We start from the raw sequence: 26,683 nt of genomic DNA on the forward strand, positions 1-26,683 counted from the left end.
ATTTTACTTGGGGGAGACTTCAATTTTAAGCATGTCCCATCAATAGATAAAACCGGAAAGACAACTATAGGGCAGCTAAATTTACATTGAACTCAATGCATGATATGAAGATAATTGATATATGGAGAAAACACCAAAAAATAAAGAGATTATTCATATTATTCAAACAGACATAAAACCTATTCTAGGATTGACATATTCTTGTCGGCTCATATTCAGGGGAGAGTTCGAAAGACTGAATATAAGGCAAGACTTTTATCAGACCACTTGTTATTGACAATTGCTTTAGGGGATATTTTGCCAAAAACAAATAAATGGAGGCTAAACCCTATATTATTAAAAAGGCAAGACTTTTGGGAATACATAGAACAACAAATCAAAATATATTTTGAGTCAAATACAAATTCGGTAACAGACAAATTTATATTATGGGACGCAATAAAGGCCTTTATTGGGGACAAATCATTAGTTACATGACCAAGATTAAAAAATATGATCGGGAAATAGAACAGTCGGAAAAAAACATTGCAACTATAGAAAAGAGAGAATTGATGGAGAAAAAAATTAAAATATGAAACACTGCAAACATACAAAGTGGAGAAAAACATTATGAAAACAAAACAAAGATATTATGAATAAGGAGAGAAAACCCACAAAATATTGGCTTGGCAACTAAAAACTGAACAGGCAACAAGAACTATGAGCACAACAAGGAAGAAGGATAAACAGATCTCATATAACCCATAAGAGATTAATGGAAATTTTAACATTTTTTATAAGCAATTGTATCAAACTAAAAATTCAGGGAAGAATGACAAAATAGATGAATTTTTATCAAACATTGAATTACTCCAATTACAATTGGAAGATCAAAATAAATGACTAAATCCCCTGACAATTACATAAATACAGGATACACATGACATTACCAAGCAATAAAGCGCCAGGCTAAGATAGATTCCCTACAGAGTTTTATAAGGTATTCAATAATCTATTAATTCATTGAGAAGACAGTTTCTGTGGAAAGATAAAATGGTGAGAGTCTCATTACAAAAATTAACGTGGAAATATGCACTGGGTGGTTTACAATTATCTAATTTTCAATATTATGATGAATTGGCCCAATTAAAATTTATAAATAGAATGCTTCAAGTGGAGATTCCCTTGATTTAGGCAACTATTGAATTCATTTAGATTGGTGAAAATAGGATGGATCAATTATTGATGGAATTCTCAGTTATTACGTAGTTATGATTTACCGGTGTTGACACATTTGCTTGAGTTATGGATGAATAAAAATGAACAGATCGGTACAGAAGGAAGAGTTTCAGCTAAGACTCCTTTATTTCAAAATAAACTTTTACCATTTACATTTAATAATCAATTGCTGAGACTATGGGAACAAAAAGGTGTGAAGTTAGTAGAAGACTGTTATAAGGCAGGGTATTTTATTTATTTTCAGCGAATGAGAGAGAAGTACAATGTACCTTTGAGTAGCTTCTTTATTTATGATCATTTATTGTGAGAAAATTTTGGACATGTATGTGTCTTTCAAGAAAATCTAAATTTGAGATTCTGATTATTGATGGAACTTGGAAGGGATTTATATCAAATATGCATAATTTATTGCAGGCTAAATCTTTCAAGCTGGATATAGATAAGACAAGAGTGAAATGGGAGAGAAATTTGGGGATAGATAACCCCCGGAAGATTCGATGTCAATATGTGAAGATAGTATGACTAAAATAGTGAATGTGCAATATAGACTAGTTCATTATAATTTTATTCATCAATTGTATTGAACTCCTGAGAAATTAAAGAGGTTTAAATATATTACTTCGGATTTGTGTTTTAGATGTCATATAGGAACTTTTTTACATTTGGTTTGGTTATGTGAGACAGTTAAACCTTTTTAGAATAAAATTGAAGAACTTTTGGAAGTTATGTTTAAATTTAAAATTCATTTGGATCCTATGATATTTTTACTGGGTGATATTAAATCATTGTCTTTAGAATTGAAACTAAATAAATTTCAGATTGCTTTTCTGAGGTTGGCTTTAGTAGTAGCTACGAAATGTTTAGCAGTTACTTGGAAAAACTATTTAAACCTAATATTAAATAGAATTACAAAAAATAGGATACCAAAAGATCCAAAAATCATCTTGTTAAACAACATAAAAGACAAAGAATTAGGCCTAAAATTAGACAGGGTTCAAAAAAGATTTATTATGATTGCTCTTCCAGCAGCAAAATAGTGCATAATGATAACTTGGAAAACGGAAGCAAACTTAAAAATACAACAAGAAATAAAGCAGTGTATTCCATTAGAAAAAAATTAACTAAAATCTAAAAGACAATTCTGCTTTATTTGAACAAATTTTGGATTCATGCATAGAGTATATTAGAAACTGCCAATATCAGACCTCCATTTTTTAAAGTGATAAGATACAAGTACGAAAATATTTAGATATGAAATTTTGGACGACACAATTTCTTTTTCTTTCTTTTCTTTTGTGTTCTTCTATTGTTTATTTATTTTTCTTTCTTTCGTTTCTTGCTTTAAGTTATGGGGGGGAAAATGAAAATGTCACTGTGTATATTTTAATGATGAATATTTGTATATATTGTTATTAACATGGTTCACAGTGAAGTACCTGCATTAAATAAAAATATATTAAAAAAAGTATGTAACATCAAACACTGAAGAACATTTCTTCCAGTTGTACTTTACAAATGTATGATATTAATAAACTTGAACTTGATTTTTAAATTGAATTTGGTATTTAACTTAACCTTAACTCAAGTTCCCCCACACCTTGATGAAGGGCTCAAGCCCAAAATGTTGGTGACCTTTGCTACATAAAAGCACTGTTTGACCCGCTGAGTTTCTCCAGCATGTGTCTTTTTTTTCCAGTTAACCACGGTGTCAACAGAATCCTGTGTTTTACCTCTGTTAAAAGTTTTTGTAGCTGAGTTCCAACTTGGTCAGAATAGTTTGCTTGGCATTATTTCATTTGTTAACTGTTCTTGATTGACATCAATGAAGATGCAGCACAGTAAGTCTTTTCTCCTTGTCTGTAAATGAGGAGTTAAAATGAAAGTAAGTGCTTGGACTTGTGACAGGTTTGCACTAATTAGAACCATAGAACACTACAGTACATAAGCAGGACCTTGGTCCCATCTAGTCTGTGCTGAATGATTGCTCTGCTCAGTCCCATTGATTTGTACTGGGACCATAGCCCCTCTATAGCCTTCTCATCCAAGTACCTATCCATATTTTTATTACATGTTTAAATTGAGCCCAAGTTCACCTCTTCAGCTGGCAGCTCAATCTACTCTCTCACCACTTTATTATTGTGGTCAAGATAGTTTTAGGTCAATTTTTAATTTTATATCTGCAGATCTCTGGTTGGATTTGGATTGGGCTTTAATTTTCCATTTAAGCAGATCTCTCACTGCTAAGGTTCAGCATGGAGATGAATTGTGGAGCCAAACAGATAATTATTGCATCGTGACAGATGCTCTGGTTGTGGATACATGGGAAAGGGAGGAAAATAACAAGGACATTATAACTGATGGAAATAATATGGGAAGGTGGAAAAGGATGGCAGTGTGAGTAATGTTGTAAGTAGGGCCATGATGGATGGTGTGTTATGGTCTCGAAAAATGTCATTGATGATTTTGATGCAGAGGTGTGGAACAAAACTGAATAAAAATGGGCACAATTTGGAAAGTCAGAGCAAAGAAGTTAACCCACCAAGTATGTGCTGATCCATTTATATGAATTCTACCATAACCATTTTATTCTCCATACATTCCCTTTGTCCTTTAAAATCCCCTCAACCCCCCAATTACTCATCTTACTTATTAGGGCAATTTACAGTGACTAATCAACCTGCACATTTTTGGCACATGGAAATTCCATATAAAGTACAGAAGAGGACAAATTTTAAAAGAAAGCATTGACAGGTGAAAAATTGCAGCATGTTTAAGCTCTTCGGAAAGGAAGTAACTTATTGTCTATTATTTGTAGTGGGATGATTGTGGTTTTTAAAGAGTAAAATGTCTGAGGTGAAAGAAATGCTTTATTCCAACTTCATTTTTATGTTGTGCTTAATTAAGGGCTTTCATGACCTCTAAGTCCCAAAGCCTTCGAGCCAATAAAGTATTGTATTTGGAAAAAACTCAGTCACCACCTGAAGTGTTCACAACGTAACCTGTATGCAGCAGTATCTCAAACAGCATTGGAGGAGAACACATGGATCATGGAGTTCCCATGTGGCTGAAGCCCTCAATGTCCCTGGAAATAAAGATTACTGGTCCAATTTTGCTAGGTGCACTCAGAGAAGCTTGGGGAGTAAATAGTGTATATTGTAGGTGGTACTTAATGTATTGCTGGTGGTGGAAAGTTTGGAGTGGGGATGTGATGGATTTCTTTGAATAGAGCGGGGCTGCTCAAATTGTTTGATTATGATATGCTTATCAGGTAACAAGAGTACTCCATCTTGCTCCAAGAGTTGAAAGCAATTTTGCCTCACTAAGAAAGGTGTACTTAAACTTTAATAATAAGAGATATCTCCCTTCTTCACTGTAGAATAAATCTATGTGTCTTCTTCTTTCTTTTGTCTTTGGCTTGGCTTCGCGGACGAAGATTTATGGAGGGGGTAAAAAAGTCCACGTCAGCTGCAGGCTCGTTTGTGGCTGACCAGTCCGATGCGGGACAGGCAGACACGATTGCAGCGGTTGCAAGGGAAAATTGGTTGGTTGGGGTTGGGTGTTGGGTTTTTCCTCCTTTGCCTTTTTTCAGTGAGGTGGGCTCTGCGGTCTTCTTCAAAGGAGGCTGCTGCCCGCCAAACTGTGAGGCGCCAAGATGCACGGTTTGAGGCGTTATCAGCCCACTGGCGGTGGTCAATGTGGCAGGCACCAAGAGATTTCTTTAGGCAGTCCTTGTACCTTTTCTTTGGTGCACCTCTGTCACGGTGGCCAGTGGAGAGCTCGCCATATAATACGATCTTGGGAAGGCGATGGTCCTCCATTCTGGAGACGTGACCCATCCAGCGCAGCTGGATCTTCAGCAGCGTGGACTCGATGCTGTCGACCTCTGCCATCTCGAGTACCTCGACGTTAGGGGTGTGAGCGCTCCAATGGATGTTGAGGATGGAGCGGAGACAACGCTGGTGGAAGCGTTCTAGGAGCCGTAGGTGGTGCCGGTAGAGGACCCATGATTCGGAGCCGAACAGGAGTGTGGGTATGACAACGGCTCTGTATACGCTTATCTTTGTGAGGTTCTTCAGTTGGTTGTTTTTCCAGACTCTTTTGTGTAGTCTTCCAAAGGCGCTATTTGCCTTGGCGAGTCTGTTGTCTATCTCATTGTCGATCCTTGCATCTGATGAAATGGTGCAGCCGAGATAGGTAAACTGGTTGACCGTTTTGAGTTTTGTGTGCCCGATGGAGATGTGGGGGGGCTGGTAGTCATGGTGGGGAGCTGGCTGATGGAGGACCTCAGTTTTCTTCAGGCTGACTTCCAGGCCAAACATTTTGGCAGTTTCCGCAAAGCAGGACGTCAAGCGCTGAAGAGCTGGCTCTGAATGGGCAACTAAAGCGGCATCATCTGCAAAGAGTAGTTCACGGACAAGTTTCTCTTGTGTCTTGGTGTGAGCTTGCAGGCGCCTCAGATTGAAGAGACTGCCATCCGTGCGGTACCGGATGTAAACAGCGTCTTCATTGTTGGGGTCTTTCATGGCTTGGTTCAGCATCATGCTGAAGAAGATTGAAAAGAGGGTTGGTGCGAGAACACAGCCTTGCTTCACGCCATTGTTAATGGAGAAGGGTTCAGAGAGCTCATTGCTGTATCTGACCCGACCTTGTTGGTTTTCGTGCAGTTGGATAATCATGTGGAGGAACTTTGGGGGACATCCGATGCGCTCTAGTATTTGCCAAAGCCCTTTCCTGCTCACGGTGTCGAAGGCTTTGGTGAGGTCAACAAAGGTGATGTAGAGTCCTTTGTTTTGTTCTCTGCACTTTTCTTGGAGCTGTCTGAGGGCAATGTAACCACCTATCAATATATTATAAATCGATTCTGAGCTCTTTAAGTATATGAGCATTTATGTTGTGTATAATTAAGGGCTTGTTAAGGGCTTATTTTAAAGGTGCAGGGTGAAATTTTAAAGATAATTAATAAATAGAATGTACACATATCTTGTGCATAGCTTAGTGATGAACATGGAAATGTAACATTTTGCTTGTAAGTTAGTTTTAGCAGGATGTACTTCGCACTTTTTTCTAAAACCTTCATAGGGCATTCACAACCCAAAAGGACCTCATTGTAATTTTCACCATTGAAAATTAATGAGATTTATTTTTCAGATCTATTTTTGAAGTACTAAATACTTGGGTGGACCTGACTTGAGCACTTTTTTTGTTTACTTGAACCACAAAGAGAAACTGAAAATTTGTGCACCAAATTTCTGTGGAGACCAGCTCTAATTTAAGCCAGTTAGATGATTATATCTGAGAGAAAGAACAAAGTTTAGTGAAATACCAAAGAAGTGCCTTGGATGTTGTTTATAGAGGCTATTTACAATGACCAAAAAATCTTAGTTTTTTATGCTTCTCGTGGAATGGTAAAAACTTTTCCTAAAACTGTTCTTTTAACTAAAATTCTTGGACAAAACATGATTGTCCTGGCTCTGGCCTCATAGGTAATTGGCTCAGCGCTTGATTGGATGTCAGACTGAAGAAGGTTCATTATTACATAAGTTTTGGTCATGTTGCTTGTGTTCCAGTTATTGGGAAAGTATCTTCCATACCTTGTCTTTAGTTCTTAATGTTAATTTGGCTCCTAATCCTTTTCTTGCACTATTTGAAGTAAGTAAGTCAGCTGATTTAAATTTGTCTTGGCTATAATTGCTCTCCTTATTGCTAGAAGAGCTATATTTATGAGATGGAAGGATGTTGTCCCTCCTACACATACTCAATGGTTATCTGATGTGATGGCATGCGTTTTAAATTTTTTTTATTTCTTGCACCATGAATCATATCAATAACATTCACAAATGATCATCACTAATATATACACAGTGACATTTCTTCTTCCTCCCCTTCCCCCTTTCATCCCTCCCCACCCCTCTTCAAAAACCAATAAATAATAAAACACATTAAACAAAGAAATAAAAATCAAAGCAGTCATATCATCCACTTTTACATATTTAAATCTTATCGTGCTCATAATCATGTCATTTTAAGAGATGGAGATCTGTGGTTGGCATTCTCTAACATATTTTATGTATGGTTCCCAAATTTGTTCGAATAATGTATATTTGTCTTTCAGATTGTATGTAATTTTTTCTAATGGAATACACTTGTTCATTTCTGTAAACCACTGTTGTATTTTAAGGTTTGTTTCCATTTTCCCAGTTGTCATAATATCCTTTTTTGCTACTGCTAGTGCTATCATAATAAATCTTTTTTGGGCTCTGTCTAATTTTAGTCCTAATTTATTTTGTCTCATATTATTTTTTGGATCTTTTGGTATATTATGTTTTGTGATTTTGTTTAATATTAGGTTTAGATCTTTGAACATGTCCAAATTGCATGAAATGTTGTTCCAGTCTCTTGTTTACAATGGAAGCATCGATCTAATGCTGTTGGGTCCCACCCTTTTAATTTCTGAGGAGTAATATATAGTCTATGTAGCCAATTATATTGTATCATGTGTAATCTAGAATCTATCATGTCCCTCATCGTTCCTCTACGTAACTTCTCCCATGTTTCATTCTTTATCCTTATGTTTAAATCTTTTTCCCAACTTTGTTTCAGTTTATACCTTGTTTCATCCTCTTCCTTATATTGCAGTTTGATGTACATGTTGGTTATAAATAGACTCTGGAAAAAATTAGATGGTCTACTTGTGTAATGAGATTTAACTTTTTATAATTTATGGTTTCCTTGATTATTTTAAGAATTTATAAGATTATTGGATCCCATTTTATGGTTTGGTTGTCCTTTATTTCATACATTAATGGAACATTTATGTTTAATCATAACTTAACAGGGAGGGGTTAGATCATTAGAATAGTTTTTGCTTAATATACATTTTATTTTTTGTCTCTTTCATTGGTTGTTTACAGCTATTTGTTGATATTCGTTTATTGTGTTGGATAGAGATTCTTATTATTACCCATGTATGAGTGTGTATGTGTAAACAATAAAAATATTGAAAAGAAAAGCATTTGATTTGGAAGGGGGAATCTGCATATTTGACTTTTAAACTTCCTTTAAATTTGAATGTGAAGACTCTAATATGTAACATCGGTCAGGGAACTATTCCAAAAGGAATGCATTATCAATGATTGTAAACTTGTTTTCTGGGATGTATGTTCAATGACTCACAAACCAGCCAATGAAGCATTAGATTGAACATTCAAGGTCTTATACACAATAATAAATTAATGAAAGGTGTTACTTTAGTGCTGGCTGGAGATTTTCATCAAATGCTACCAGTACTACCATGAGATACTGAAGCAGATGAATTGAAAGCCTGCATAAAGGAATTATACATTTGGGATAATTACACTTGAAAACCAATAAAAAGCTCTATGTGATGGCAAATCTATCTGCATGAAGGTTTGTCTCAAAATTTGATAATTTGGAAATGGGAAGTTAAACACAAAGACTTGATGGTACTGATTTTATTGAAAAATGTGGGTTGAATTATAACATGACTTTCATGATTTTCCCATATGTCATTCAACACTATTTGAAGCGGGGCGTGGCAAGATGGCGTAGGGAGCGGACGTGCATTCCCGGTCTCCCCCAGGCAGTTATATAAATACCCGTTTTAAGAATATTTATTTTCTGTTAAAAGTCTTTGTTTTGTTTATCAATTGTTTTTAGTTTAAAACGGCAACAAAGATTAAGGAAAATAGAGTTCAAATACAGAACAAAACTACACTCTCCGACTTTGGAAGAAACTCGGCCTACTTGCCCAGACAGAACCACGGAGTCAAGGCTGGAATTTTCTTAAGAACGGAGCTCATTAATTGGACTGTCGGATAAGCTGGCCTTGGACACCCCTCTGAAAGATGTTTAAAATGGCAACAAAGATTAAGGAAAATAGAGTTCAAATACAGAACAAAACTACACTCTCCGACTTTGGAAGAAACTCGGCCTATTTGCCCAGACAGAACCACGGAGTCGAGGCTGGAATTTTCTTAAGAACGGAGCTCATTAATTGGACTGACGGATAAGCTGGCCTTGGACACCCCTCTGAAAGATGGTGATGAATATTGATTTGAAATGTTTTATGAAGATAAATTGCAGTAATTGGCATTGGTTGCCCGTGAGTTTTAAAAATCCAGATAACATTAAAGTTTATTAGTGATTTTTTTTGGATGGAATATCGGAAGGATGAATTTATTATCTATAAATACAGAACAAAATTACATTCTTTGACTTTGGAAGAAATTTGACCTATTTGCCCAGACAGAGCCTGAGTTGGTGTTGGAATTTTCTCAAGAACAGAACTTATTAAAGTTGATTTCGGACTCCTTTTTGAAAGATGGCGACGAATGTTGATTTGAAATATTTGAAATATTTTCTGAAGATAAACATATATATGGAACTCCTTGACCTGCAATAAGGTTTATCAGTGATTTTTTTTTTTGGATGGAATATTGGAAGAGTGAATTTATTATCTGTGAGTATGCATACATTGCAAACAGATTTTAATAGTTTTGAAAAGGTTTTTTTAAACTAAACAACAAGATTAGTTTAATATTGAGAAAATTGGAAAAAATGGAAACTATTATTAAATTTGGAAATTCAGTAGAAAGAAACTATGAACAAGATTGATGATTTATAAAATTAAAGTCGAAGGAGCAATGTCCAAGAAGAGTTAAAAATTTTGAATAAGTTTTTCTTGAAAATAAACAATAATTTCAACTTAACATTGAGAAGATTGACAAAGTGGAAAATTTGGTATTAAATTGGGAAACACAGAAGAAAGAACTTATGAATAACATTGATGCTTTAGAAGATCAAGACCGAAGGAATTATGTTCAAGAAAATTTTAAAAGATTTGAAAAAAACTTTTTTTGAAAGTAAGCTACAAATTCAACTTGAGACTGAGAAGAATGGAAGATTCGGTGTTGAACTGAGATGTTCAGAGGTGTTTTAATTCAGTGGATGAAATTCAGGAAGACTTGAAAAAAAAATTAAAAAAAAACTTTTATTGATTGTAAACAATGTTTAACTCAGTGTTGGAAGGGTGGAAAGGGTGCAAAATTTAATATCAAGTTTGGATTTTCAAAAAAAAAGAGTTTATGAATAAGATTGTTTAAATTGATGGACTGGGGTTTTATGGATATAAGAAATGATGATTTTTCGGTTTATACGTGTATTTTGTCTGCCGGGGGGGGGGGGGAGGGAGTGGTACTTCTGCTCCCGAAAGTCATATGCCACTTGTGGTTTATACCACACCCATTTGGGTTTTTGGGAATTAACCACCACAAGGTGGTTTCCTAAGGGGTTAGGGGAGGTGGGGGGGGGGTGAAAATTTGAAAATTATTTAGTATCTATTATGTAATATTATATTAAGTCAATTTGAAATGAATGTATGGAGATACTATAAATAAATTTCGAAAAAAAAACAAAAAAAACACAATTTGAAGCTTCCCAGATTGACGAGCAAGTGATTTTTATCATATAGGTTGACAGACATTGAGGATGTATAATTTCCAGTTGAATTTTTAAACTGTGTGCCATCACATAATTTTGAACCAAAAGAGGGAGCTCATATTTTGGTAAGCAGGAATTTGGTCTGCTATTACCATGATATGTAATTGAGGCTACAATAATGACAGATAATACTGTTGGGGAAAATGTCTTCATTCATTGGCTGCCAATTATCCCATTTAATTTACCAATTCGAGTGACTTTAATTTGCCATTCAATTTAGTTTTCCTATGAGGATTAACAAAACACAAGGACAATAAAATGTTTCCTTAAATTTTATTTACTTTGACAATAAAGTAAAATTTGCTTTTAATCTTGAGACTCCATGATTTCCCATGGTTAGTTAGACATTGATAGCTCCAGAGCTGGAGATTTTTAAAAAACTATCCATTTTTATATCAGAAATTTATAGAAAGAAATATGTATTCTGAAACACCTCAATGTTAAAATTAAGTAAATTTATACATTATGCTTAGGTACATTCAAATAACTATAGTAAATGCAGTTGTTTTATACATTAATTTTCAGTGCATGTTTTTATTGGTAAATGACATAATTTGAACCTTCTAATTATTATTATTCATGGAATTATATATTTGTTCAATTTTATATAATTTCCAAGGAATGTTACATGGATATATATGCAAACATCATGATTGCCAGAATACCTCGAGCAATGCCGGGTAGAGCAGCTAGATTAATAGGGAAAAAATACAATTTCAGTGTGCATTTTCTTTTTCACTAAAATAATGATAAAAGCTGATTATTTTCATCAGGGAAATTACATTTTGTGGATGTGTTTCCACATAACTGCTAGGTCACTGCAATAAATTTAGTTAAAGCCTACTTTTATCATGTTGCCTAACTGCCTGTGCAGCCTGTTTGAGAAAAGGATGGCCAAAGATTTATTTTTAGTAAGGCAGTATCCTTGGTTCATTGATTATTCAGGAATCTGATGGCAGCAGGGAAGAAGCTGCCCTTGTGCCAGTGAGTGCTCATCTTTAGGCTTTTATATCTTTTTCCTGATGGTAGCAGATGACACTCAGGAATTTGAAGTTCCTGACCCTCTCCACTACTGAGCCCTCTATGAGGACTGGGCTGTGTTCCCCTGACTTCCTCCTGAAGTCCACAATCATTTCCTTGGTTTTACTGACGTTGAGTGCAAGGTTGTTGTCATTATACCATTCGACGAGCCGGTCTATCTCCCTCCTGGACGCTTCCTCGTTGCCATTTGTGATTCTGCTGATGACTGTGGTGTCATTGGCGAACTTGTAGATAGCGTTGGAATTGTGCCTGGCCCCACAGTCATGGGTGTATAATGAGTAGAGCAGTGGGCTAAGCACACATCCTTGGGGTTGGCCTGTGTTGATAATCCCTGAGGAGGAGACATTGTTTCCAATTTATACTGACGGTGATCTTCCGATGAGGAAGTCAAGGATCCAGTTGCAGATGGGGGTACAGAGGCCTAGAGTTTGTAGCTTCTTGACTAGTACCGAGGGAATAATGGTATTGAAAGCTGAGCTATAGTCACTGAAGACCAGCCGTATGTATGAATTGCTGTTTTCGAGGTGATCCAGAGCTGAGTGGAGAATCAGTGATATTGCATTTGCTGTGGAGCGATTGTGAAGATAGGAGAATTGCAGTGGGTCCAGATCTTTGCTTAGCTATGTGTTACTTCTGGCCATGACCAGCCTCTCAAAGAATTTAATCATGGTAGTTGTTGAGGCAGCTCAAATTACTCTTCTTGGGTACCGGGATGATTGAAGTAGCTGGGAACCTCTGACTGCAGCAATGAGAGGCTGAAAATGTCTGTGAACACACCAGTTAGTTGGTTGGCACAGATTTTCAGTTCTCTGCCATATACATCATCAGGGCCTGTCACTTTGCGAGGGTTCACCCTCTTGAATGATATTCTGACAGATATCACAAGGTCTTCCACCTTTGCAAGGATCCTAGAAGGCACTGTTTTGTTCTTCTCAAAAAAAGCATAGAAAGTGTTCAGCTCATCGGGAAATGAAGCATCATAGCATCTATGGTGTTCGCCCTCACTTTGTAGGTTGTAATGGTCTACATTCCCTGCCATAGTTGGAGTGTATCTGTCTCTGTCTCTAGCTTCCTCTGGAATTATGGGAGATTTCAGACTGGTACTAACTCTTTGCCTTCCCAAAAGATCATTGTGCAATGTAAGTGCAATTTTAAAAATGATACTCTGAAATTGGTCACATTTAAATCTCTATAATTCCTTCTCAAGGATATAAAACTGAATGGTTTGTTCTTTCTTTAAAATATTCTGCTTAGTGGTACAGCAAATTCTTCATTATTTGAGAACTAGCCAAACTGCATCACCAGAAGAATATAATTTGTACAGTGACTACAGAATAATTTTAGTACACTTATTTTCATTATTTCTGATTAAAATAATTAGGTTTTGTGATCATTTATTATGCACTGAAATCAAATTTTAAAAATTAATATATTCAGTAGGAAGCTTGAAGCATGAAGAATAATCTTGTGCAGGATTGGTCTAAAACCTAACTTTGGGATTTAATCAACAACTGTATTCTATGCATTCTCTGGGGTTATTCTCTAGCCAGCTAGCAAATAATTACCTCTCCTTTCTCTGCCAACTCTTAACCTTGCAGGGAATAAAAAGTCCAGCACCATTAACCTTTTCTGTAATAGTAGTCCATTGTTTCTCTCCAAATTTTGCCCTGCAGTTAATTTATTTTCAATTGCAGATGAATATTTGAGGGAAAGTAGAGGCTGTAACAGCATTCCAAAATTAGTTAACATTAAGTACAGTATGAAATGAGAAGCTGGGGGATATTTTCCTTTTACATTGTTTGGTTAGTTACCAAATAGTGTATTCAACTTAATGAGAAAGGTTGCTAGAGAAACAGAGCATTAAACTTTCATTAGATTAGGAGTGTTCTGCCAAGTTTTCTAAATTGTTATGTCCACTTGAATTCTTCTGATTTTTGAGCCTTATGACTTACCATGGAGCCTGAATGCACAGGTGGCAACATGGTTGTTCCAGAGGGAGCTGCTGGCTGGTTGCATTGCATCTTCAGGACATTCATGTCTGTATATTGCTGTGTATAAGTTAGAAGTGTGCTGGTCATAAATGGGTGAGCATCTGACCTTATTTGCCTTTGAATAATGGTTGTGTCCAGAGTGCTTTTGTAAATTATTGAGCCAACAGGCCAAATGCACCTCATATTTGATTCTTCAATTTTATGTTAGCCATAGATTACATAAGTGGAGACCCATTCATGTGTACAGTATGTAGTTCTGGTCAACATAACACAGGAAAGTGTGATTACATGAAAGAGGATACAGGGGAAATTTATGACAACATTGCCATGATTAGAAAAATGCATCTATGAGGAAAAAATGGAAAAGCTTGAGATTAGAGCGGGGAGACTTACAATAGACTAAATTAAGATGTTTAAAATTGAAGGACCTATATAGAGTAAGAATTCTATTTCTCCTGTTAGAAAAAGCAAATACCAAATGGTAATGAATTGAATCAGAGGGCATATTTAATTTCCCCACCCAGAGGATATTAGGAGTCTGAACACACTGCCTGAAGGGGTAGTGGAGGTAGATATTTTCAACACATTTTAATAGCAGATTGGCATATATTGTAAGAGTTGTGAGCTACAGTGTAACTGCTAAAGAAGGTGGGATTAGGTTGGAGAGATGTTGCTGACTAGCACAAACTCAATAGAAAAATGGCTGCCTCCTCTTTAAAGTTACTGTGCTTCTATGATTCCTTGGATTTTGCTTCCCTATTCATATTTATTGCACCTTCTGATGTGAAAGCGACATTAAATTTGTTTCATATCTCACACATTTATTTTATTCACCCTATTATAATTTTTTCTCTCTGCCTGAGACCATGTCTCCTCAACTTCTCCTTACATGGATGAATTTCTTGCAATTAGTGTACAACATTTTTATTGAGCGAGCCAGATTGATAATGAAAATATCTTTTTGGTATGCCTTTCGTATGAATATAAACATATGAGGACCAGTCATGGGACAGTGGCCTCTTATGTCTGCTCTGATATTTAATAAGTCATGGCTGATCTGATTAACCTCAAAGTGCAATTTTTAAACTCCTGTCAGGTCTTCACAGTTGTCATTCCAACTTTGCTGTTATTTTGGATTCTTTATGAAATCCAGTGGTGGATTGTCAATGTTTAGTTTCCTAGCAGTTACGTGAATGAGTCTGGCCACAGAGCATGGACTAGATTTTCAGTGAGTCCATTAATTTTGTTGAAGAAGCATTGTGTTGATAGTGTGAGGTAAGTTTTTTGGGAAATTTACTTGACAAATGTATATGGTTTTTATAAAATTGTTTTAATTATTTTCTAGTGCTGTACTTTTTTAACATTTGAAGTCTGTTGACAGTTGATTAGTAAAAACACAAGTACTGGAGGAACTCAGCAGGTCTGGCAGCATCTATAAGAGGTAAAAAAATAAATAACTGACGTTTCAGGCCTGAGCCCTTCTTCAAGGTATGAGTAAAAAGCAGACAGGTGCCTAAATTAAAAGGCTGGGGAGAAGGAAAGAAAGGGTAGGGGGAGGAACACAGATCAATGACAGGTGATAGCCGGACATGGATAAGAGGATTGGACAGGAAGGGTGAGAATTGACTGGAGGAGGGGGTGGTTATGTGAATGTATAGCTGAAGGAAAAGAGACAGAGGGAAAAGGAGAGAAAGATAGAAGAAAGGAGAAATAAGGATAGATGGGGGGTTGGGGGGTATTGGAAAATGTAGAAGTCGATGTTAATGCCATTCAGCTGGAGGGTTTTGTTCCTTCAATTTGCAGGTGGTCTCAGTCTGGCAGTGCATGAGCCCATTGACAGACATATTGGAACGGGAGTGCAGTTGGGTATTGAAAAGGGTTGCCAGTGGGAGATCCCCGCTATTGCATCAGACAGAACTGAGGTGCTCAACGAAGTGATCTCCTCGTCTGTGTCCAGTATCTCTGGTGTAGAGGAGACCACTCAGAGCACCGGATGCAATAGATGACATCTGCAGATCACAAGTGAAATACAGCTTCACTTGGAAGGACTATTTGGGGCCCCAAATGGTGGTGAGGGAGGAGGTATGGATGCAAATTTAGCATTTCTTGTGGTCACGGGGCAATTTGTGGGAACAGAGGAGTGGATGAGGGGGTCCTGGAGAGAGCGGACTCCCTGTGGAAAGCAGAGAGGGGAAAGATGTGTCTAATGGGATCACGTTATACAGCGGGTGGCAGAAATTGTAGAGGATATTATGTTGGACATGAAGGCAGGAGGGGTGTTAGGTGAGGACAAAGGGAATCCAGTCCATTTTGCATCTGGGATTGGAGGGGACCAGATGTGCACAAAATATAGATGTGTGTAAGGGCTGAGTTGATGGTAATAGAGTGGAAGCCATGATTGGAAGACCTCATCCTGGGAGAAGATGTGACAGAGGCAGAGGAATTGAGAGAAAGAAAGAGTCCTTATATGGGACAGGGTATAAAGAGGTATAGTTGAGGTAAATGTGGAAGTTGGTAGGTTTTTAGAAAATATTTTTAAAGAGTTTGTCTCCCGAGATAGAACAATCAAAAAGGGGAAAGTGTTGCTAGAGTTGGACCAAGCTAATTTGAGTCAGGGTGAAAGTTCACAGCAAAGTTGATAAAATTAACGAACTCATTATGGGTGGCTCAGGCAGCACCAATGTAGTCGGTGGTGTAGCGGAGAAAGAGTTGAGGAGCCTTACCTGTGTAGGTTTGTAGCTTGGATTGCTCCACATTGCCAACAAAAGGCAGGAATAACTGGAGCCCATGCGGGCACCCATGGCTTCCCCTTTGTCTTGAAGAAAGTGGGATCAGTCAAAGGAGAGGTTATTGAGGGTGAGAAAAAGTTCTGCCAGGTGGAGGTGTATGGTGGTGAATTGTCGAGAAAGAAATGAAGGGCTTTGAGACCGTTGGTATGAGAGATGGGGGTGTATAGAGATAGGACATCAGTTGTGAAAATGGGGCAGATGAGTTCAGGGACGTGGAAATTCTTGAAGTGATGGAGGATTCCATAAGGTCTTGCTGATGTGGGGTGGCTTCATATTATACTGCAATTTCAGACAAACATGAGTTGTTCATTGCACATTGGGTTTTGCCAGTAGGGAAGGACACTTGGGTTAAATCAGGAAGGCTGCAGTTTTGTCCACTTGTACCTACCTACTAATTTCATCACCTCCCCCACCAACTTATACCTGCATCTGCACCATGCTACACCTGCACTTCCTCGCTCTACCATCCAGGGCTTCAAGCAGTTGCTTCCAAGTGGATAATACTTCACCTGTGAATCTGAAGGGGCCATTTATTGCACCCACTGTTCCTGGACACAGGACCACCTTACCTCTCCCATCTCTGTTCACTTATCACCTGCCAACTCGTGCTTCTTCCTCTCCTCCCATCCGTTTTATTCCGGTCTCTGCCCTTCTTCTCAGCCCTGATGAATGGATTTGGGCTGAAACATTGACAGTCCATCGCCTTTCATGGGTGCTGCATGACCTGCTGAATTCCTCGCATTTTGTGTGTTGCCTCTGGCTAAATGTGGCCTTTGGTTTAGGTTATTCACCATCATCTTACAATGATTTTTTTTCTTTTCCTTTTATTTCCTCTTTTTTAAATCAATTTATTAATCTTCCACTGTTGATGTTTAAAGTTTGTCAATTCTCTTTTTCATTATCTAGGTGGAAGAACATATAATGAAGATAGTATTTGGATTCAACTAAATGAATGGTATGAATAAACTGCTTAACTTGTAATGGCCAAGGCATAAGGAAAGTGCCCATGAAAGTGTCAGTGTTTAAGTAAACACAGAGAGAAAACAATTGGAAGATACAAACGGCATACCTTGATTACATAAATATTTCACTTGCGTGGCCAGACAAGTATTTAATTCTCTCCACTGAAAAATGCATGGTCTCTTATCTTCTCATGTAACATGCGGAACATGAGCAACTAATGCCACTTCCAAAATTGAATGAAAAGGGGTCAAAGAAGCAGTGATGTGTGGGTATTCCCTCTGAGATTTGCAAGGCAGGAGAGCATCTAACTTGTAGCTCATGGTATTCCTTTATACCTGCTGCCCTTGGCCTTCCATGTGGTAGTGGCCAGTTTTAGAAAAGGTCACTAAGGAAGCCTTGTTGAGTTTCTACAGTGCATTTTGTTTCTTGTAGAGGTAGTGAATATTTGATTGGTAAAGAGGCTCCATATTAAGTTACTCAAGTTCTGACCTGGTTTTGGAGCTTCAAGATTATGTATGTGCTGTTAAATTTCCAGATGATCTTGATCTCCAGGATGGTTTAGGTTGTGGTTGTTACCAAAAGAGAATTATTTTATAAAAAGTCCAGTCATTAAATTTTATTTTTGACTCCATGTCTGAAAATTGTCTGCTGCCTTCCTTAGGTGACATGGACTGCTTCATTATTTGAAGTCATGAATGGAAGTAAAATCACTAACTAATACCTCACTTCTTCTTTCTGATGGGGATGAGGGCAAGAGTTAATTGATGCAGCAATTAAAGATGTTTCGACTTCAGATATAACTACTGCAATACTGTCCTGGGGTTAAGATGATTGTTTCTAATAGCCACAACCATTTTCAATATGATTGTTGCCAATCGAATTTTTCCTCTTTTATTCCAATTGACTTCCATTTTAAATTAAAAATAAAAATTTAGACATACAGCAAGGAAACAGGCCCTTTTGGCCCTTGAGCCCGTACCGCCCAATTGAACCACAACCATGGTGCAGTGCTGCAGGAGCTCATAGGAGCAGCAGTCTGGCCCCTTAGGGGGATAGCTTCAACATCTCCTTGGTGAGCTCTTGCACCTTTAAAAAAAAAATTAGCATTGCACCACTGTCTACAACCCAGAACATTTTGAAGAGTGGGAGGAAACCTGAGCACCTGGAGGAAACCCACACAGACAAGAGAAGAATATACACACTCCTAACAGACCAAGATTTGAACCCAGGGACCGATCGCTGGCACTGTAAAGGCATTGTGCTAACTGCTACGCCAACCATACTACTCCTAATAATAATAATAATAGATATTCATAATAGATTAATCTGGCCTACTGTTGAATATTGTGCATAAATGTACATACATGTACATACAATTACAAGAAAGCTAATAGTCAACCCATCAATTCTTGAGACAATGGATCCAGAACAGCATGTAAAAAATGACTTAAGGGATTGGTGTTGGAATGTGGGCTGCCTTTATTATAGTTTGCTTTGTGACTGCAGACCAATGGAAAAATTCACAAAGGATTATCTTGACGGTTTCACTGTTTGATAATCTGTTTTAAAAGATTAAAATCAACAATAAACACTGTGTCCAATTCCTCTCATTTTACTTTTTCTCCCTTTGTTATTATTTTAGCAATTACAAAATTGAGGAAGAATTCAACAAGTCCAAAGACACATGAAATGAGAATAAAAGAAATGTACATGAAGGCAAAAAGAGATACAGGTCCTTCTGGCCCATGAACCCATGTGACCAATTAACATTACAAACCTTGTACATTTTTGGAATTTTGGACGAAACCCATGTAGGTCATAGGGAGAATATACTTTCAGACAGTGCTGGATTCAAACCTGAGCGGTTGGCACTGTAATAGTATCGCACAAACTGCTAAGCTCACTGTGCCACCCAATAAGGAAAACACAAAAGGGGAAAGAACAATATAAAATTTTAACTATCTGTTGTTCTTGCATGATGCAGTATCAATTTTATTGTGATGTAATTAGGTGGCATAGCGGTTAGTGCAGTGCCTTTACAGTGCGAGTGATCAGGACAGGGGTTCAAATCCCATGTTTTGTGCAACGAGTTTGTACCTTCTCCCTGGGGGCTCTGGTTTTCTCCCACCATTCAAAATGTACTGGGGGTGTAGGCTAATTGGGTGTAAATTGGGCGGCACAGACTCGTGTGCCAAAATAGTCTGTAATCATGCTGCATGTCCAAATTTTAAAAATATAAATAAAATTAAAATTAAACCTAGTTTTATTCCCCACTGCAATTGCATTGTTATGGATTGAGGACAGAATTTCACATTTGGTTAACATGCAAAATTGTATCATTCAACAGTGCTGCATTGTAGTTTTGAAAACAAAATAGCTTTTAACCTTTTATTTTAATCTTATCAGCTAAAACATGAAAGAGCCAAAGTTAATTTTTAATTAACTTGCTTCAAAGGACTTTGAACTGGTTGAGTTTCTATTTTACTTCTATCCTCTAACAATTTTGGATAGCGGATTGGGAAAAGTCAACTCGTCTAATAAGTATTCAATTAGTGAAACTGAAGCAGCAAAATAGACCAGAAAAATGGATAGATTGTTCTGTTTCCAGTGATGGTGGAACTTGTTTATACTTCTGTCATTGCAACTGAAAAATTTATTCTACAATTTGCCTATGTTAACTTCACATAGATAAAACCACACTTTTATTATATTTTTGTCATCTTGGATCAGAAAAAGAAAGAAACATGGGGTTTTCAAGCAGGAAGGTTAATAAGTCACTGCAGTGTAAGTAGCCCTAACTTACTTGGCTGGTCAAGTCAAATTTCTGGTCACTCACGACACCAAGCTGTCAAGAGTGGGTGGTGACTTTCTGTTCGTGATGAACATTGCCTGGTACTTTTGTGACTAGCTCTTTATTAGTTCATGAATATTGTTTACGTCTTGATGCATGCAAATAAACATGGTGAAATCATCAGTGAATAAGCCCACCTTGGGTTTAGGATGGACGTGGATGAGGCAGCTGATGAAGGTTGGGCCAAAATTACAGCTGAGGATTGAGGACTCCTCGCATTTAAGTCTTGGGGCTGCATTGATCGACTTGGCAACTATCTTTAAATGTTATCTTGATATCACCTCACCTCTGAAATTCATCTTTTTAATCCATGACGGTGATGCGGTCCAGAACTGGGTGGTGCTGATGAAATCCAAAATCACATCATGCCGTTTAATGACATGATCTTCAATGACCTGGTCCATTGTTCGCATGCGCATTGTGGCTGGGGCGAGTCGAAGTGTGTGCGCATGCGCGATGTGGCGGGTGCGAGTCGAAGTGTGTACGCATGCCCAGTTTGACGCGCCTGCGTGTTGGAGAAATTCTGCCAGATTGGTTTTCGTGATGGCGGCGCAGATTGATTGTGAATTCCTAGTGAAGAAAGCTCGGGATTTAGTAACGGACGATCCCTGGGCTGCCAAAGCCTGGCTAATTACCGCCAGAACTTTGTACCCTACTGACTTCGGGATTCAGGTCGGTGCAAGGCAGAGCAAGGTCAGGTTGGGGATGGGAGCCCGGCCGAACAGTTCATGGGGAACATATGTCAACCAGCACGACACCTTTCACTGTCCGCCAACCTGTTTCTCTTCTCAAAGAGAATCGTATTTTCCAGAGGCCTTTTAACTGCTCCAGTGCTCATTTCCTTGTGAGATTGATATTAAGGAACCACGTGAAGAAGTGGCTTTACAAAAGTGACAAGCTTTTTGCGTTAGTGGAGTCGCCCAGGCTTTTGTGTTAAAACATTGCAATAGGTTATTGCTAACATTAATACTGACAACTAATAATTGATAACTTTCAAAGTTGATACAACAACATTAGAAAATGCTGAGACATAGAGCATTAGAAAAGAGTACAGGCTCTTCGATCTATGAGTTTGGGCTGAACGAAAAAACCGACTCAACAAACTAAACTTTCCCTACCTCACACGCATGACCTTCTTTTCTTTGTGTAAGAATCTCCATTATGCCAGCCTCCACCATCACCCCTGACAATGCATTCTAGGCACCCACTACTCTATGAAGTAAAAAAAACTTACCCTGATGTCTCCCCTAAATTTTCCCTTCATATTGTACAAACATCCTCTGGTGTTTGCTACATTTGCCCCGGAGAAAAGGAGGTGGATGTCCACCCTATCTGTGCCTCGGTCTTATAGACTCTATTAAGCCACATCTCGTCCTTTGTTCCAAAGAGAAAAGCCCTAATCCATAAGACACATTCTCTGCACCCTCTCCTTAGCTTCCACTTCCTTCAACCAGAACTGAATGCAATGTTCCATGTTGGTCCGACCAGAGTTTCATAGAGCTGTAATATTACCTTGTGACTCAATCCCCCAACTAATGGCATACCATAAGCCTTCTAAACTAACCTAATCAGCCTTCACGGCAACCTTGAGAGATCTATGGATTTAGACCCCAAGGTCTCTAAGTTTGACCTTCCAGAATCTTTCATTTAACACTTAATTGGATTGAACTCCATATGCCACTTTTCTGCCTAACTGCATCCTGTCTCTATCCTGTTGTAATCTATGATATTCTTCTACAGTATCAAAAGCACCTTCAACCTTCGTGTCATCTACAAACTTACTGACTCATTCCTTCTTCATCCAGAACATTTATACCAATTTCAAAGAGCAAGAGTCTGAGAACAGATCCCTGCAGAACTCCACTAGTCACTGACCTCCAGGCAGAATATGTTCCATCCACTGCTACCCTCTGCTTTCTGCAAGCAAGGCAATCCTGAATCCACACAGTCAAGGTTCCGTGGATCCCATGCCTCTTGACTTTCTGAATGAGTCTACCATGGAGGACCTTGTCAAATGCCTTATTAAAATCCATATACACCACATCTACTGCCCTAGCTTCAATAATTTCTTTTGTTGTTTACTCAAAAAATTCAATTAAACTCGTGAGGCATGACGTTCCCCTCATAAAGCCATACCTGAGAAGACTATACTCGTGAATCCTGTCCCTAACAATCTTCTATAGTAGTTTTCCCCATCACTGATGTAAGACTCATTCACTGATTTATAATTCCCAGGATACTCCCTATATTACCTTTTTTTCAACAAAGGACCACATTTACCAGTCTCCAATCCTCCGGTACTTCCCCTGAGGCCCCACCAATCTCTTCCCTTGTTTCCTGTAGTAACCTGGAGTGTACTCAGTTCATCAGGCAACATCTGTGGAAGGGACTTTGACTCTTCATTAGGACAGAAACAGCATACACCTTTTGGTGTTGCAGCTTATTCAAGCTAGTGGGGTTATACATTTAAAATAGTAGCATTTGAGAGCTAAAGATTTTAAGCTACAAATAGATTTCTTTGATTTCCTTATTTTCCCAACCCGGCCTTATAACTTCTCATATTGTGAATTGAATTTGGATTTTTAAAATTTTCCCTGGAATTTTACAATCTTGTGAATTGATTTGAATCACTCCTGTTCGGCTCCGAATCATGGGTCCTCTACCGGCATCACCTACGGCTCCTAGAACGCTTCCACCAGCGTTGTCTCCGCTCCATCCTCAACATTCATTGGAGCGACTTCATCACCAACATCGAAGTACTCGAGATGGCAGAGGCCGACAGCAGCGAATCCACGCTGCTGAAGATCAAACTGCGCTGGGTAGGTCACATCTCAAGAATGGAGGACCATCGCCTTCCCAAGATTGTGTTATATGGCGAGCTCTCCACTGGCCACCGAGACAGAGGTGCACCAAAGAAGAGGTACAAGGACTGCCTAAAGAAATCTCTTGGTGCCTGCCACATTGACCACCGCCAGTGGGCTGATATCGCCTCCAACCGTGCATCTTGGCGCCTCACAGTTCGGCGGGCAGCAACCTCCTTTGAAGAAGACCGGCAGAGCCCACTTCACTGACAAAAGAAAAAGGAGGAAAAACCCAACACCCAACCCCAACCAACCAATTTTCCCTTGCAACCGGTGCAACCGTGTCTGCCTGTCCCGCATCGGACTTGTCAGCCACAAACGAGCCTGCAGCTGACGTGGACATTACCCCTCCATTAATCTTCGCCCGTGAAGCCAAGCCAAAGAAGAAAAGAAGCCTTGAATAATGAGAAGAAATTTTCTTTGCTCACTCCCTGGTATGATAAAATTTGGGTAATCTCAAACCAGGATGTTCAATGAAAAATTCCACTTTTTCAACCAAATGTGAAATCTTAGTTAGGCTATAATGCTTGATATAGAAAATAGAAGTTTCACTGGTGTTGTGAGAAGTTTAGAGATACACAAAAGCTGCAGATGCCAGAATCTTTCACAGACAAATAATTCTTGAAGCAACTCAGGTGGTCATGCCCATCCTACCCATCGATGGATAGAAGTGATCAGCCAAAAATTTGAGTCTGAACATTTTATCTAGACTGAGATAAAAATAGGTAAAATTGCATACATGTATATAAAAGGAGAAAGAAGCTTGGGCAGATGCCCAGAGAAGATAAGAGTATAGGACAGAAGTTATAGGAGGTGAGAGACAAGTGGAGGGATAAACCATTAGCAAGGGAAGACGTAAGAAAAAAAGTCAATACAGGAATAGTTGAAGAAGTGGAACCAGTAGAATAAGATAGGGGAGGCATTTATGTAAAATGAGAAAAATCAGTATTAATGCTATTAGATTTAAGGCTGCCCCGGAGGAATATGATGTGTTGTTCCTCAAGTTTACGTTTGGTTTCTCCTTGACAATGGATGAAGCTGAGGACAGGCATGTCGTTGTAGGAATGGTTGGGAGGGTTGAAATAGTTGGCTATAATCAAATCAAGTTAGAACCACAACAGAGCATCAGTGTTTGGTGAAGTGGTCGTCCAAAATGCATTTGGACTCACCCTTGTAGAGGAGGCCACACCAAGTACATCAAATTCAGAAGATCAGGTTGGATGATGTGCATGTAAAGCTCTGCCTCACCTGGAAGGTCAGTTTGTAATCTTGGATGCAGGTGATGAAGGGGATGTTGTGACAACTTCTACACTTTCTCCATCTACAGCAGGAAATGCCTAAGGTGGTGGGAGGCTGTGTGTGGAGTGGGAGTCATAGATAATTTTTCATGCAAAAAGTGGATTGGGTGGAGAGGGGAAGATGTGGCTGGAAGTAGGAGCGCATTGAAATTGGCAGAAGTGTTCGAGGATAAAGTGATAGATGTGAAGGCTGTTGGGGTGGAAAGTGAGGACGAGGAACTCTGTCCTTGTTCTGTCGGTGAGGTAGTGGGGGGTGGTGGGAGAGGTAGACAAGGGTAGTAGTATGGAAAATAGAGGAGATGTGGGCTTTATCAATAATTGTAAAGGGGACTCCACATTTGTAAAAGAAAGAGGAGATTGTGTTCTTAGAAGGGACTGGATGGGAAGAAGTATAATCCAGGAAGCTATAAATTGGTGGTTTTGGAGAAGGTATCTGTGGATTGTTTATCTCCTGAGATGAAGACATGGAAGTGAAGAGAGTTAACAGAAAAAGCATGGATAAATTTCAGGGCAGGTTGGAAATTGGGAGTGATTGTAATAAAATTGTCATGTTCTGCTTGGGTCCAGGAGATAGCACCAATGCAGTTGCCAATGTAGAGGAGGAAGTATTTCTGAGATTAATAGTCTGCCAAATTTAAAGTAACAAATATAATTTGATTCTGGATTTGGTTAGGCCAGATGATGATTAATAGTTGAGTTATACAGCGCAGAAACAGACTCTGGCCCTTCAAGTCTGCACCAATGTCAAGCACTCATTTACAGTACTCATATGTAAATTCCATTTGATTTTATTACATTCCTTTCATCTCCCCTAGTTTCTACCACTCACTCAGAATTGGTTAATATAATGTATCAAATAACAGATCTTTGGGTTGTGGGAGGAAACCTATGAAGTCATCAGGAGAATGTGTGAGCTTTCCAAAGCCATTAATTGTGGTTTCCTAGGAACATGAAAGTTGATCAATAAATAAGCTAAAGAGGCTATTCTATTGAGAAATCAGTTATTGTTTCAGACTGTCTTTTTCCTAATTCAGTAAAACCTATAGTATCTGCCATCAATGGGGATTGGTAGATGCTGGATAAGTGTATTTTCCGGTTCCTTAAGATTTATTATCCCCCCCCCCCCCCCCAAGTCCAAAGCCCGCTGCGCAGCTCAGACGGCAAAGTCCTCCTCAGCGACAAGATCTCCATCCTCAACCGATGGTCAGAACACTTCCAATCTCTTTTCAGTGCCAACCGCTCAGTCCAAGATTCCGCCCTGCTCCAGCTCCCTCAACAGCCCCTAAGGCTAGAGCTGGATGAGGTCCTCACCCAGGATGAGACATATAAGGCAATCGAACAACTGAAAAGTGGCAAAGCAGAAGGTATGGATGGAATTCCCCCCAGAGGTCTGGAAGGCTGGCGGCAAAACTCTGCATGCCAAACTGCATGAGTTTTTCAAGCTTTGTTGGGACCAAGGAAAACTGCCTCAGGACCTTCGTGATACCACCATCATCACCCTGTACAAAAACAAAGGCGAGAAATCAGACTGCTCAAACTACAGGGGAATCACGCTGCTCTCCATTGCAGGCAAAATCTTCGCTAGGATTCTACTAAATAGAATAATACCTAGTGTCGCCGAGAATATTCTCCCAGAATCACAGTGCAGCTTTCGCACAAACAGAGGAACTACTGACATGGTCTTTGCCCTCAGACAGCTCCAAGAAAAGTGCAGAGAACAAAACAAAGGACTCTACATCACCTTTGTTGACCTCACCAAAGCCTTCAACACCGTGAGCAGGAAAGGGCTTTGGCAAATACTAGAGCGCATCGGATGTCCCCCAAAGTTCCTCAACATGATTATCCAACTGCACGAAAACCAACAAGGTCGGGTCAGATACAGCAATGAGCTCTCTGAACCCTTCTCCATTAACAATGGCGTGAAGCAAGGCTGTGTTCTCGCACCAACCCTCTTTTCAATCTTCTTCAGCATGATGCTGAACCAAGCCATGAAAGACCTCAACAATGAAGACGCTGTTTACATCCGGTACCGCACGGATGGCAGTCTCTTCAATCTGAGGTGCCTGCAAGCTCACACCAAGACACAAGAGAAACTTGTCCATGAACTACTCTTTGCAGACGATGCCGCTTTAGTTGCCTATTCAGAGCCAGC

The 26,683-nt window shown here is 38.8% G+C and overlaps 1 protein-coding gene and 1 long non-coding RNA gene across 9 annotated transcripts in view; one reads left to right on the forward strand and one right to left on the reverse strand.

Annotated features, from left to right (window-relative positions):
• Nucleotides 1–20,412, reverse strand: part of LOC138757630 (uncharacterized) — a 72,001-nt gene extending 51,589 nt beyond the window's left edge. The window contains exons 1-3 of the long non-coding RNA XR_011353767.1: nt 20,325–20,412; nt 17,128–17,460; nt 2,949–3,075 (exon numbers count right to left, since the gene is read on the reverse strand). This is a non-coding gene — a long non-coding RNA (uncharacterized lncRNA). The remainder of the gene's footprint in view (nt 1–2,948; nt 3,076–17,127; nt 17,461–20,324) is intronic.
• A 97-nt stretch (nt 20,413–20,509) lies between these two features.
• The window catches only part of ints10 (integrator complex subunit 10), a 121,346-nt gene continuing 115,172 nt past the window's right edge, over nt 20,510–26,683 (forward strand). For 7 of the 8 annotated variants that reach the window (XM_069925271.1, XM_069925270.1, XM_069925268.1 and 4 more), the window contains exon 1: nt 20,510–21,044. In XM_069925271.1, the coding sequence (XP_069781372.1) occupies nt 20,763–21,044 (282 nt within the window). In that variant the 5' untranslated portion in view covers nt 20,510–20,762. The remainder of the gene's footprint in view (nt 21,045–26,683) is intronic. The other variant, XM_069925276.1, reaches the window with a different exon arrangement.

Source organism: Narcine bancroftii, chromosome 3, assembly GCF_036971445.1.
Source record: "Narcine bancroftii isolate sNarBan1 chromosome 3, sNarBan1.hap1, whole genome shotgun sequence".
In the NCBI taxonomy this organism is placed as follows: domain Eukaryota; kingdom Metazoa; phylum Chordata; class Chondrichthyes; order Torpediniformes; family Narcinidae; genus Narcine; species Narcine bancroftii.